This window comes from Salvelinus namaycush, chromosome 30 (genome assembly GCF_016432855.1).
Source record: "Salvelinus namaycush isolate Seneca chromosome 30, SaNama_1.0, whole genome shotgun sequence".
NCBI lineage: Eukaryota > Metazoa > Chordata > Actinopteri > Salmoniformes > Salmonidae > Salvelinus > Salvelinus namaycush.
In genome coordinates this window covers 22,349,016-22,363,370 of record NC_052336.1, presented here as the reverse complement: position 1 = coordinate 22,363,370, position 14,355 = coordinate 22,349,016, and the positions used below count along the sequence as shown (strand labels likewise).

General features: G+C 45.8%; 1 protein-coding gene across 2 annotated transcripts in view; it reads right to left on the bottom strand.

Annotated features, from left to right (window-relative positions):
• LOC120025320 (coiled-coil domain-containing protein 102A-like) overlaps nucleotides 1-14,355 on the bottom strand; it is a 67,624-nt gene that overhangs the window by 8,177 nt on the left and 45,092 nt on the right. For both annotated transcript variants that reach the window (XM_038969818.1, XM_038969817.1), the window contains exons 7-8: nucleotides 3,670-3,840; nucleotides 2,439-2,542 (exon numbers count right to left, since the gene is read on the bottom strand). In XM_038969818.1, coding sequence (XP_038825746.1) covers nucleotides 2,439-2,542; nucleotides 3,670-3,840 — 275 coding nt within the window. The remainder of the gene's footprint in view (nucleotides 1-2,438; nucleotides 2,543-3,669; nucleotides 3,841-14,355) is intronic.

Below are 14,355 nucleotides of genomic sequence, written 5' to 3'. Positions count from 1 at the left end.
CATTCCCATCACATGCACATGCATTCCCATCACATGCACATGCATTCCCATCACATGCACATGCATTCCCATCACATGCACACATTATCCTGAACAGTTCTTGTGGACCATGAAGCTGTCAGTCTTCAGACCAGAGGGGTACACTACGAAGCAGGATCAATGAGTTAGCCAGCTAACTTTGATAAACAACCATGAATAACTATTGATTTTATGGTTCATTAAGGAAGTTAAACTTAGATATGTGGTTTTGGATGTTGAATCAATTAGACCATGCCCATTTCAAGCTTATTTTTCAAAGAAATTAAAAGTCATTTCAGAATATTAAGGCAAGTTAGCTGGCTAACTCATTGATTCTGCTTTGTAGAATAGGCCTACACCTCAGCCATAGAAGTGGCTAGTTGTTTATGCCCAGTGTGACAGATTGGAGCGGCACAGTATCACACAAAGCGTAAAGGCCATGCCTCACATGACATCACCACACCTCCGGATCAGGACCTTTCTGTTTTAACAACGTTCTGACAGTGTCATGGCGACAGCGTTACAATAACGCCCCTCATTGTTAGAGACCTTTCTCATGGTGGCTAGCTTTGTCTGTCTGTCTGTCTGTCTGTCTGTCTGTCTGTCTGTCTGTCTGTCTGTCTGTCTGTCTGTCTGTCTGTCTGTCTGTCTGTCTGTCTGTCTGTCTGTCTGTCTGTCTGTCTGTCTGTCTGTCTTTCTCCCAGGCCATTATATCCACACGCTTCAGCGCCGTCTCCAACTATCTCACCACTGACCCTAGGCCTGTTAACAAACCCGGTGGCCAAAGGTCATGTGTGTATAGGCTAAGTGGAGTATGTTTGTATGTGTGTGTGTGTGTGTGTGCGCATGTGGCATTGAGCGTGTGTGCACAGGATTAGACGATCCACAGAGGATTGATTGATAAATCGATATGAAGGATGGACTTTTAACAAGCTACAGTAAAATAAGCATTTGGTAGGCTGGGCCACTAACCACCCCTTCCCCACCACGCACGCACGCACGCACGCACGCACGCACGCACGCACGCACGCACGCACACACACACACACACACACACACACACACACACACACACACTACTGGCTGTCCCAGAATGCAAGGTTTTCCCGGATCACCTGGCCTGGTCTGAGGTATTGATTTAGACATTAGCTTTATGATCATAGACTCTAGGCTGGAGCTGGGAGATCACTAGACTATTTATATCTCAGACAGACAGGCTGGGATGTGGTGGGAACTATTCCCCTGGTTAAAGGGATAGTGAGACATTTTGGCAATTACTTTTTTCTACTTCCCCAAGGTCAGATGAACTCATGGATACCATTTTTATGTCTCTGCGTGCAGTTTGAAGGAAGGTGTAGGTAGTTTCTGGAGCCATTGCTAACTAGCGTTTGCGCAATCACTGAAAGTCTATAGGAACAGCTAGTATGCTAGTTCATCTGACTCTGGGTGAGTAGAAAAAAGGGCTTTATTGCCATAATGTCACATTATCCCTTTAAAAAGCCAGAGGAGAGAGATCAAATAAAGCATTTCATATGGCCGGAAAAGATGGGAGAGAAAGAAATGACAGAAAGAGAGAGGAGTGATAGGATAGTAAAATACCCATAGGAGAGGTAGTGGACAACCACTAAATCTCTAAATCCTTCATCTATTAATATTTCATTTTTTAGAACCATTAATATTCCCACTCCTATCCAGCTACGACCCGTGCATCAGGGTTAATGTGGCTTGAGCGAGTTCATCCACATACAGTACAGTGTTATACTAGGTACCTGATGGGGCCTGACTCCCTCACTGTTCCAGGTCAGGGCTCCATGAGGCCGTGTGTGTGTGTGTTCCTAAAGGCGTTTCCATGCCAACACGCCTGTCACCCCTCTGCTAAGCTACAGGGGGCCAGCACCGCTGTGCCGCACACAGGCTCTGTGTTACTACGGTAAACTGTGACTGGGCGGTCCGCGATTGGCTGTCGGAGGGGATGAGCTGGGACGTGGGTGGAATGATAAGGCAGAGAGAGAGAGAGAGAGAGAGAGAGAGAGAGAGAGAGAGAGAGAGAGAGAGAGAGAGAGAGCTGGGGGACAGGACGGCTAGTAGACAGACTGGCCAAGTGTGAGCAGGGCTGCTTGCCTGACAAACTAAGACACAAGCCTCACAGTGGGCTAATATCCTCCAGCTAAGATACCTGGGAGAACTAGAGTTTAGAACACAAGCATGGCAGCCATATACTGTCTGATTAAACATCTTACACTACCAAAGACCGCTGAGAAGGGTATAACATTGGACGTGTGAATGTGTGCTTTTCCTGCATGTAGATAAACATAGGTAGAGTGTGTGTGTGAGAGCATATATGAGAGGTGTGTGTGTGAGAGAGAGCATATGATAAGTGTGTGTGCGCATGCGTGTGTGTGTGTGTGAATCAGTCGTACCGGGACTGCAGATGTTCCAGTTGGACCTGGAGGTTCTCTGACTGCTCCACCTGCTCATCCAGAGACCGCTGTAGCTTCCTGGTCTGGTTATGGGCCTCATCCAGCTGGGATGGAGGAGAAAGTGAGAGAGAAATCGGTCATTGCAAATCATAGTTACACCAGACTACAAATCCCAGAATCAGTATTCTGAATGGAATACTTTGGATCAAAATCCTAAATACCCAACACAAGCACTTACTGACTATATGTACAGTATGTGTACAGTATCTACTGTATCTACACTGCCCTCAGTAATTGTTGGGACAGTGAAGCATGTTTTCTTCTTTTGGCTCTATACTCCAAAAGTTTGGACTTAAAATCAAACAATGACTATGAGGTTAAAGTGCAGACTGTCAGATTTAATTTGAGGGTATTTCCATCCATATCGGGTGAACTGCTTAGAAATGACAGCACTTTCTGTACCTATTCCCCCCATTTAAGGGAAGCAAAAGTATTGGGACAAATTCACTTATATTTCTATTAAAGTAGCAAAAAGTGATGTATTTGGTCCCATATTGTTAGCACGCAATGACTACATCAAGCTTGTGACTCTACAAACTCTGTTTGTTTTGGTTGTGTTTCAGATTATTCTGTGCCCAAAAGAAATGAACGGTAAATAATGTATTGTGTCATTTTGGAATCACTTTGATTGTCAATAAGAATAGAATGTTTCTGAACACCTCTACATGAATGTGGATGCTACCATGAATACAGATAATCCTGAATGAATCTCGAATATCAACGAGTGAGAAAGTTACAGACTCATAAATATCGCCCTCCCAAGAAATGCTAACCTCTCACCATTATAGTAACAGGGGAGGTTGTGTGGGTCTATAACTTTCTCACTCATCATTATTCATGATTCAATCAGGATTTTCTGTCATCATGGTAGCATCCACATTCATGTAGACGTGCTATACATATGGGATCAAATACTTAACTTTTTACTACTTGAATACACATAAGTGAATTGATCCCAGTACTTTTTCTCCGCTAAAATGGGGGGACTATGTACAAAAAGTGCTGTAATTTCTAAACAATTCAAGGGATATGGATGAAAATACCCTCAAATTAAAGCCGACAGTCTGAACTTTAACCTCTAATTAACCAAATGCTTAATTGTCCCAATAATTACGGAGAGAACTGTATATGTATCCATGTTTAAGTGAATGTGGTGTGTGTTGGTGCTCACCTCGTCCTCCGCCTGACCCAGTTCTTTCTTCAGCTCCTCCACCCTCAGCCTCAGCTTCTTCACCTCTGTCTCGTGCTGCTCCACCCGCCGGTTGGCGTGGGCCAGCTCGGCCATCTTGTCCTGGTACTGCTTCTTCACCTTGGAGTGGATGTGGCGCATGTCTGCCAACTCCTGAGGAGCAGAGGGGTCAGGGTCAGTCCGCTAGTCTGTTAGAGTGGATTTAAATCGGGCCTCGGGCCTGTTAAGTACCGGCGCTTATATGTCAATTTCAGTTACAAGCATGACGGATGGGTGTCGGATGGGTGACGGATGGGTGACGGATGGGTGACGGATGGGTGTCGGATGGGTGACGGATGGGTGACGGATGGGTGTCGGATGGGTGACGGATGGGTGTCGGATGGGTGACGGATGGGTGTCGGATGGGTGACGGATGGGTGACGGATGGGTGTCGGATGGGTGACGGATGGGTGTCGGATGGGTGACGGATGCCGTTGACTCAAATGAGAGTACATTCCCGAGTAGCAGATCCTCCAAGAGATTCCTTGTAGGTTGAGTGAGTTTCTCTGGTCTTTGTTCTGCTAGACATCATTGCTACTGGTCGTTAGAGCATTGAGGAACTGATCAATAAGCAGGAGCACTTTTAACACATTCAGGCGATAGAGAAGTATGGACTCCCCTTGAAAGTAAGCATAATGTACCAGGAAAAGCTTGTGCCGAGCTGAACGCTTACAAACCATTACCCGTACAGCGAGAATAAAGAACACGAAGAAAAAATAAAGGAAACCTTGAAACACTTGAACTGGACTGACCACCTGGACTGACCCCCTGGACTGACCACCTGGACTGACCCCCTGGACTGACCACCTGGACTGACCCCCTGGACTGACCACCTGGACTGACCCCCTGGACTGACCACGTGCACTTGACTCTTCACACCTTAGCACAGACGCACTCCCTTACGCAAACATCCACACAGATCTCTACACACACACACACACACACACACACACACACACACACACACACACACACACACACACACACACACACACACACACACACACACACACACACACACACACACACACACACACACACACACACACACATTTATGCTACACACACATCACAACTGCTGCTACCAGTCTCTTATTATGAGTGCTAAATACTGGACAGTTTAAACACTTGCACCCCAATCCCCCCTTCCTCAAAACGCGTGTAAATATTGGACTATAAATCGTGCCTTCCTGTATTATATTTACCGGTACACTAAAATGTTTATTCTATTCTACTGCGCAATTTACTTTATGCTCGTATTCTTATCTTTTATTATTTCTTATGGTTGTTGTCAAAAACTAGAAACTTGAAAAGGAAAAGACAACCACAAAGAAAACCATGCTCACAGATCTCAGATGAGTTGAGCGTGTTTCTCATTTCTCTGCTTTGCATTGAACAGTCAGAGTGCAGTCTTGACTTAACCCCCCTCCCTGTCATCACTCACATCAGTTGAGTTCTCCTGAGGATTCTCCTGTATGATCAGGGCAGAACAGCATGCACTACTGTTTTATAAGGCCAGAGAAATCAAACAGGAGTGAGGGAGGGAGACAAGAACGGGAGGAAGAGAGTGAGAGAGTGGAGAGTGGAGCAAGAGAGCGAGTGGAGAGAGAGAGAGAGAGAGTGGGAGAGAAGGAGGGAGGGCATTGGTATTCCCTAGCTGCATAGCCAAGCACTCAAGCAGCCCTGGCTAGATGAGCGGTCCTATTGAAACAGACGGGCCATGGTATTGATTCAGTGCTCCAGCCCTCCACTTAACAGGAAGGGAAAAATACAACTTCAAAAAAACACAACAACAAAGGGAGGAAGTTGAAGTTTGCAGTTGAGGTGATAAACTGTGTAAGCAATGCCTCAGTCCGCCACTGGCAGTGTGATATGCCTACTACGTATGCCCAATCGATGTGGGGCCAAGTCAGAAAATAACTTCCCCAAATGTATTATTTTCTACATCTAAGAATCATTGACCCCTTTAAATAAAAATGACAATCCACCACCGACACATTCATAAACACAAGCCATCACTATCATATTCAAAACTTCTCTAATACGGCTGTCCCAATCAAAAAATAAATTGATTGGTCAAAATGTCAAAAGGTGTATTTTTTCCATATATAGACACATCATACAGAATGTGTTTTATTTAAATAAACTATATGCACTGAGCTTGTCTGGTGCTTTAAGAGCACTGTTTGATGAAATAATTAAGACACACGGATGTCTAGAGGGAGTCTGACCGCAATTGATTTGATTGTACCGGGCTCAGACTTGCTGTGCAGCGAGTGACTTTGTGACGAGCACACGTTGTCTCTCTCTCCTCCCTGCTGCACCACAGAGCATCAACAGTCTTTACATTCCCTATTCCCTCAACCCTTGCTCTCTTTATGTGACACATGTATGCATTGCATGCATGTGACCAATAGGGCCTGACCTATAGCATATAATAATAATCACATTAATAATTTGGTTATAACAAACTCTGAACACCGTAACACGTGACAGCAAAACGGATGCAGATGACGTGACAAATAAACTCAAAACGGGGGGAAGTCTGGTTGCTCAGGAGGTAAAGAGGAAGTCAGATGTGTGGAATAAATTTGACTAGTTGTGGAAAAATCAGACGTGTCTTTTTTTGCTACTGCTCGACTAAAGAAATCTTGGTCTATCGACTAAACAATCGACCAGTCGACGAAATGGAGTCAGCCCTACTCTCTAACCATACCGTCACAGACAAATCATATAGATAGAACCAGAGAAGTGGAAAATTGGAATAGTCAGGGAGACCATGGACGTACAACAGGGGAAATACATCCATTGCCACCCCATTAGTCTCAGCGGGCCCATTGAGTCCTTGATTAAAGGTGAATTATTTATGTGTTTCTATGGCTTTCATGTGTTCTGTCAGGCTGGATATGGCTCCCACAGTGACTGCCACCTGGTCTGTACACTAGCTCACACACAGACACTTTCAATAACACACAGCCAGGTTAGAGTGACAACAGAGAGAGGCTGTGCTGAGTACAGGAGAAGAGAGCAAAAGAGAGAGAGAGAGAGAGAACAAAAGAGAGAGAGAGAGAGAGAGAGAGAGGGAGAGAGAGAGAGAGAGAGAGAGAGAGAGAGAGAGAGAGAGAGAGAGAGAGAGAGAGAGAGAGAGAGAGAGAAAGAGAGAGAGAGAGAGATTAGAGTGAGCACATGGTTCATGAATAATTCAATATGATAATCAAGTGTCCAGACTGTGTGAAAACACATGCATGATGTGGCTCCCACAACTCCCAGTACCGCCAAGACTGGATGAGGGGATACACACACACACACAAGCACGTGAACACACACACAAGAACACACACACACACACACACACCTTGAACCTCCAGACCATCTGGAAAGAAATGTTCCTTGATGCTTGACCCTTTGTTTCTAGGTCACATGGTCTACTTCAACAGTCTGGGAGTCCCAGTAGAAAATACAGTTAACCCGGGAGCATGACTACCATGACTCGAGGATGACGCTATTGTATGTTTATTTAAAAAAAATGTTTTACTGATTGTCATTGCGTTGACAATCTTGCTAATTTTTTTATGATGTTAATATTGTTAATGAATTATTCAATTTCCAAAGTACGTTTTGGCAATATGTACATTCTTGTCTCATGCTAATTAAGCAAATTGAAATGAAAATGGATTACTATTGTACAGCATGTAGAACAGCACTATCTGGCCCGGAGACTGTGTGTGTGGTGATGATTTACAATACAATATCAAGGTTTTCAAAAACTTCTAAATGAACAATGTTACCACAAACCCTGATTCACAAAACTGCATTTGGTGTACTGTAGCCTAAATAATAATAAAACAATCATTGTATCTTTTTTATCAAACTAAAAGGATCAGGCTTGTTTGTAGCAGCGGTGGTACAGTGGTAACATTAGTAGTAGATGGTGTACTTTGAGCAGGAAATCCCCGGTCATATATGACCTCATTAAGCAGATAATTGTTTGGTTGATTGATGTGAGATGTGATAGGGGTTAAGTGGAAGGGGGTCATAAGGTCTGGATTGATACTATATACATAGAGACACACAACGACGGACAGGGGGAATGCCCTCATCAAGTGCCTAGTTTAGACAAAGGAAGAGAGGGAGGGAAACACAGGGGACTTTTATTTTTTATTATTTCACCTTTATTTAACCAGGTAGGCCAGTTGAGAACAAGTTCTCATTTACAACTACGACCTGGCCAAGATAAAGCAAAGCAGTGCGACACAAACACCAACACAGAGTTAAACATGGAATAAACAAACGTACATTCAAGGACACAATAGAAAAATGCTATATACAGTGTGTGCAAATACAGTGTGAGGAGGTAAGGCAATAAATAGGCCATAGTAGCGAAGTAATTACAATTTAGCAAATGAACAAGTAGAAATACTGGTGTGCAAAAGAGCAAAAAAGTAAATAAAAACAATATGGGGATGAGGTAGGTAGATTGGATGGGCTATTTACAGATGGGCTGTGTACAGCTGCAGCGATCGGTTAGCTGCTCAGATAGCTGATGTTTAAAGTTAGTGAGGGAGATATACGTCTCCAACTTCAGCGATTTTTGCTATTCGTTCCAGTCATTGGCAGCAGAGAACTGGAAGGAAAGGCGGCCAAAGGAGGTGTTGGCTTTGAGGATGACCAGTGAGATATACCTGCTGGAGCGTGTGCTACGGGTGGGTGTTGTTATCGTGACCAGTGAGCTGAGATAAGGAGCTTTACCTAGCAAAGACTTATAGATGAGATGGAGCCAGTGGGTCTGGCGACGAATATGTAGCGAGGGCCAGCCGACGAGAGCATACAGGTCGCAGTGGTGGGTGGTATATGGGGCTTTGGTGACAAAACGGTTTGCACTGTGATAGACTGCATCCAGTTTGCTGAGTAGAGTGCTGGAGGCTATTTTGTAAATGACATGGCCGAAGTCGAGGATCGGTAGGACAGTCAGTTTTACGAGGGTATGTTTGTCGGCGTGAGTGAAGGAGTCTTTGTTGCGAAATAGGAAGCCGATTCTAGATTTAATTTTGGATTGGAAATGTTTAATATGAGTCTGGAAGGAGAGTTTGAAGGAGAGTCTGGGTATGGATGGAGAGATGGAAAAAAGAGGGAGGAGAGTGGCACGGGAGGGGTTGCGAGCATGAATAAACAAGACAGAGGTGAAGACGAAGAACAAAAGGGGATTTTCCGAAAGAAAAAGCGACATGAAAAAGAGAAAGAACTGGAAGAAGGAAAAGATGACAGTGTGACATTCAAGAGAAGAAAAAGAGAATGCACTGAGAAATGCATGACAGCACTGCATCACATTATCTGACAAAGAACCACTTCAGAGTTTGGAACTTTGAAGTCAGTGAGATGCAGCGGAATCAGACAGCGTTCTCTACTTGGATCGAAAGTTTCACTCAGCTGTAATGTGGGTCTGAGTGTCCTCTGTGAAGGGACTGCTTCGATAAAGAGAGGAGGGAGAGTCGCCGGGCTAAGAGCTGAGTCTACATAAAACATGAGGGAGAGACTGATGAATGATCTATGATGATGAAGATACTCACTGGAGGTGAGGTGAGAGATGGAGATTACGCACTCAAACTGATTCACAGACACACTGCTGGGAGTGTGTGTGAATGTCTGCACGCACGCACGCACACACACACACACACACCCACTGGAAGAATTCTGTCCAAAAAGCACATCAAATGTAACACACAGAGGAAGAGCCACACAATGACACATGTAGGAAACACCCTTCCAGATACATTTTTCACACCAAGCTTGACAGAAACAGACATGAGCAGTAAGACACCCAGCCCCATAGCCAATCAGTAAATAAATAAAGAGAGGTTGGAGGGAGCTAGATAAAGAGCAGCGTCACGCAAGACTAGCTGTTTAAATGTTTCTCCGTGACTGGCTCCAAGACCCTGAAATGTGTCATAACATCCGCTTCACTGCACTGAAACAAAGACACACACTGCACAAAATACACTACACACTCTAGTCAAAGTGACCACACATGCTAACATTAACATGAAGACACGACGCACAAAATGACCCAACACGTAGCGAACAGCCAAGACGGAGAAAGATTAAAAAGCTATATGCACACAGACATTCTTCCCACATGATCTCTTCCACCCACACTACCGTTTCCCCTCCTCCTCTGCCATTAGCATATTTTCATACATGTATTGACACCCACACACACTGTGGTCATGCATACAGCATATGCACACACACAGATGCATAGCCAAGACAGAGATAGACAGCGCATAGGCCTACACACGCGAGAAATCTGGTGTGAAAAATGCTTACACACTCTATTTTCCCCTAATAGTTTTATCAAATGTAATATAGTATTAATTTAGACCCACATACTGCACACCCATCCAATCCACACACACAGACACACAGACACACACACACACCACACACTGGATAGTAGAATTGGGTTGATTATGAGGCTGCCTGTGGGAACGGAGCCTATTGCTATGCTCCAGCACGATTGGTCAGGATTAGATCAAATCTATGGAGATGGGAGAGGGGGAGGGAGAGAGAAGAGAGTGACAGAGTGATTCATCAATGGGAAACTGGGGGCACTGGGGTGGTAATGGTTCCACAGTCAGCTAACGGCTCCATAAGCCTATCTCTACTGAGAGCCACTGAGCCAGGTGTGTGATTCACTGTGGCCCCCTAGAGGAACCAAAGAGCTGCCAGAGGGAACACCTACCCTCCAGTCTACACCTCCGCCAGACAGCCTGCTCACACAGTTCCCTGGGGTGTGTTCAGCAAGACACAACATTTTGGAACCGTCAACAATGTTTGGCAACTGAACGTGTCCTTGGGTACTGTCTATACCTGCCATCCGTCTACAGACGGATCACACTGGGCTGGTTGAATATGGTCTTAAAGGCTAGACAGCTTAAACCAGTCTGCCCTGGACCATACCTAGCAGTCTAAAATTCAGTTTGCAGGCTGCAATATCCATAATTAAATATCTGTAATATTTTCAAGGCAAACACTTAGTCATAATATAGCTAAAGTTCTCCCTCTGCCTAGGATGTAGAGACTCCCTATAGGCGATAATAAACACACACACAGCTCCAAGTAGACCTGGCCCCGACCCGGGTTTCCCGGGCCAGCAGAGCCCAACTGCAGTAATTGAGGGAGCAGGTGCATGGCCTTGGGGTCACCACCTGCAACTGCTGGAGTACATCTCCCCACGCACCCGGCAACAGAGCAAACTCATTACCCTGGCCACTCCCCGGCCCTGCGACACCTGCCCAAGCCGCCCGCTCCTTGGCCTATCCTCACCTTCCTCTCCTGCTTCTCTCTTCAATACTGGTGCTCTTGCTCACCATCCTCAAAGTGTTTAACTTCTCTACAATACCACTGCTCTGCTCTGCTCTCTTCCACATCCATACCACTATGATTGCCCCCTTCCATATAAACACATAACGTTTTCCTCTAACCTTCATTTCACCTCTCCTTTCCCTCTTGTCCTGTTCCCCGCCTCCCTTTCTCATAAAGATATTTTGCTGACCCTCGCCCTGTAATGTACTTCTCTCATCCTCCTCCTCCTTCTCTCCTCCTCCTCTCCTCCCCCTCTCTCCTCATAGCTGAGAATAAATGTCAGGTTAAAAAAACAGCTCCTTGACAAGAGGAAGGAAGGTAGGTCTGTCCTGTCAGAGCACACATCAGGGCAGATGTTCCCCTTTCTCTCTCTTTTGCTCTCTCTCTCTCTCTCTCTCTCTCTGTCACACACACACACAGACACATTTATCTCAGTCCTCCAGCCTGAAAAGCATGTTCCCTCAAATAACCTCAGTTTCTGCATGGTATCAGTAAAATCCCTTCCTCTCTGATTCCCTCTCTGCTTCTCTTGCTCACATATAGTATAGCAGTTCGTTTTGCCCTTCACACACACAGGAACACATAACACTCACACACAGACAAACACCCCCCTCTACAATCTCCTGTACCTGTTCTGTGTCCCTTGTCGGACTCAGTGCCACTCCAGCTCTCTCTCTCAGTCTTAATTACGTCTCTGGGCTGCCTGGGAACTGCTGCATTAGTTACCAGGCTCATAAATAAGCCATCCAGGCAAGCAGTAATGGAGGAATTTACACTGAGCACAGGCCACATGGCCTACCTGCACCTAACAGGCCTGTTTAGGCTGAATGGACTTCAGGGGAGAGCTGCGCCACACTGACTGATGTCCACTGGTTCTGCTCTGACACACTGGAGACACACACAAAAGGTCACGCCCTGTGCGCTGTAGCATGTTCTTCCTCTCCGTCACATGCTGTGCAGCAGCATGTTCACATTCAGACGCACCTGCCATGCAAGGTTGGGCATGCTACGGATTAACAATACGCATTAATGGAGTATCAGAGGAAGGAGGAGAGAGAGGAAGGGGAGGGTGAGGCGGTGAGAGCGACGGGGATATGAAATAGAAGACTCCCTCACGGAAAGCACAGCAGGTCCAAATGGAAAAGTACTGAGACGGGAGCCCTGAATCTGAGGAACAAGACAAATCATTTCACACTAATTAATCCCAGATGTTATAACCACATGCCAGGAGAGCTCATCTACATACACACGCACGCACTGAACGACAACAAAACAATGAATGTGGGTACAGGTACACACACACACACAGACGCAAACACTGCAACAAACACACGCATATTAAGCGTATCCGCCTCAATGAAACACACACATTGCAAACCCACGCAACAGACGCTGTGACGATAATGAAGCTAGCTAACTAATGTAACCTGTTAACCGGCACCAACAGTTTGAGAGAGTCAGTCCCTTATAAAAGCAGAGCAGATGAGTAGTGTGGATGGGCTCATTAATCACGTGTGATTGGTGAGCGGTTAGGTTTTATTCCTGGAGATGGGAGGGGCCTGGGGGTGGTGACATCTGCAGGGTAGAACAGGGGCAGCTGTTTCAGGAGGGGGGTATTGGCCCTATAGGCTGCAGCTGCATTGAATGGAGGGAGGGTGGAAAGGTTTGGTTGAGTTTACTTGTGTTTGAGAAAGAGAAAGAGAGAGAGAAAGACAGAGGCAGAGGGAATTGGATCAATGGAACAGAGTCAAACACGTTGTTTCCATGTGTTTGGTACCCTTCCATTGATTCCATTCCAGCCATGACAATGAGCCTGTCCTCCTATATCACCTCCCACCAGCCTCCTCTGGTTGACCTGGTGATCTCCTTCTCTCTCTCTCTCCCTGTCTCTCTCTCTGTCTGTTCTGTCTCCCACACTGCCGCTTCGCACCAGGAACTGTGCTTCCACATTCATCTTTAACCTAAGATTTGTTTACGCACAGATGTCTGGATCAGTATATGATGCTGTAATAGAATCCTGCTGCGCTCCATATTAAATCAAATTTCTGTACTGGCATCTGAACATGTGTCACATCGTTTACTAGGGCTTCATAATGTGGAAGAGAGTAGTGCTGGCAGAGAAATGAGAGAAACGTGTGAGTAAGTGTAAGTCCTTGTGTGTGAGAGAGAGAGAGATCGAGGTTAAACTGTACATGTCTGGTTTGTATGTAAAGTGAATGCAAGGTGAGTTCATACTATGTGTGCGTGTGTGTGTGTGCGTGTGTGCGTGTGTGTGTGTGTGTGTGTGTGTGTGTGTGTGTGTGTGTGTGTGTGTGTGTGTGTGTGTGTGTGTGTGTGTGTGTGTGTGTGTGTGTGTGTGTGTGTGTGTGTGTATCTCACTGAGGGCAGGGGCTTGTCTCTACACATAGGGAGATTCATCTTATTCATCCAGCATCAAAGATGAAACCCGGTGTATAATATTCTAATATATAGCCGAGCAGTTCTCCTTGTCACCTTCAGCATATGTCTTGACTGAGTGATGTGGCGGAGAGCCGTCTGATCATCTACAGAGGCTTCATGATTAACTACCTGCAACGCAGACACACACGCAGGCACGCGCACGCACGCACACAGACACACATGCATAAGCATGCACACACACACTCACACACGCACAGATGGTGAGACGGTAGGGTAAGCCAGATCTCAGTGGGGATGCTGGCGATGGTCAAGGGTGTGTGCTTCTTGGCTGGGCCACAGTTGGCTAGAGGGGCGGCTCATTGTTACAGACTAGCACTAGGAAGAAGGGATTTACCTCCTAAAAAACAGCCTGGATCAAAGTCAACAACAACCAACAAACAGTCAACAACCACTTCTTCAACAAAGATAACCTACAGTACAGGGACAATTACAGTTTAAAGGACACTGTGGAGTTACTACTGCTGATAGGTTCACACACACACACACATATTGATACCAAACTGCATTCACACAGACAGACAGACAGACAGACAGACAGACAGACAGACAGACAGACAGACAGACAGACAGACAGACAGACAGACAGACAGACAGACAGACAGACAGACAGACAGACAGACAGACAGACAGACAGACAGACAGACAGACAGACAGACAGACAGAGCGCTATCTCACATAGGGAGAGATCCCCCTGAGGCGTGGCCTTGTACGAGGCCTCTGGGAGGAGAAAGAGAAGAGATGTAGGGAGCATAGGGGTAGTGTGTGTCAGACAGCTTAGACAGCACACTGATAAACCTCTGGCCTGTT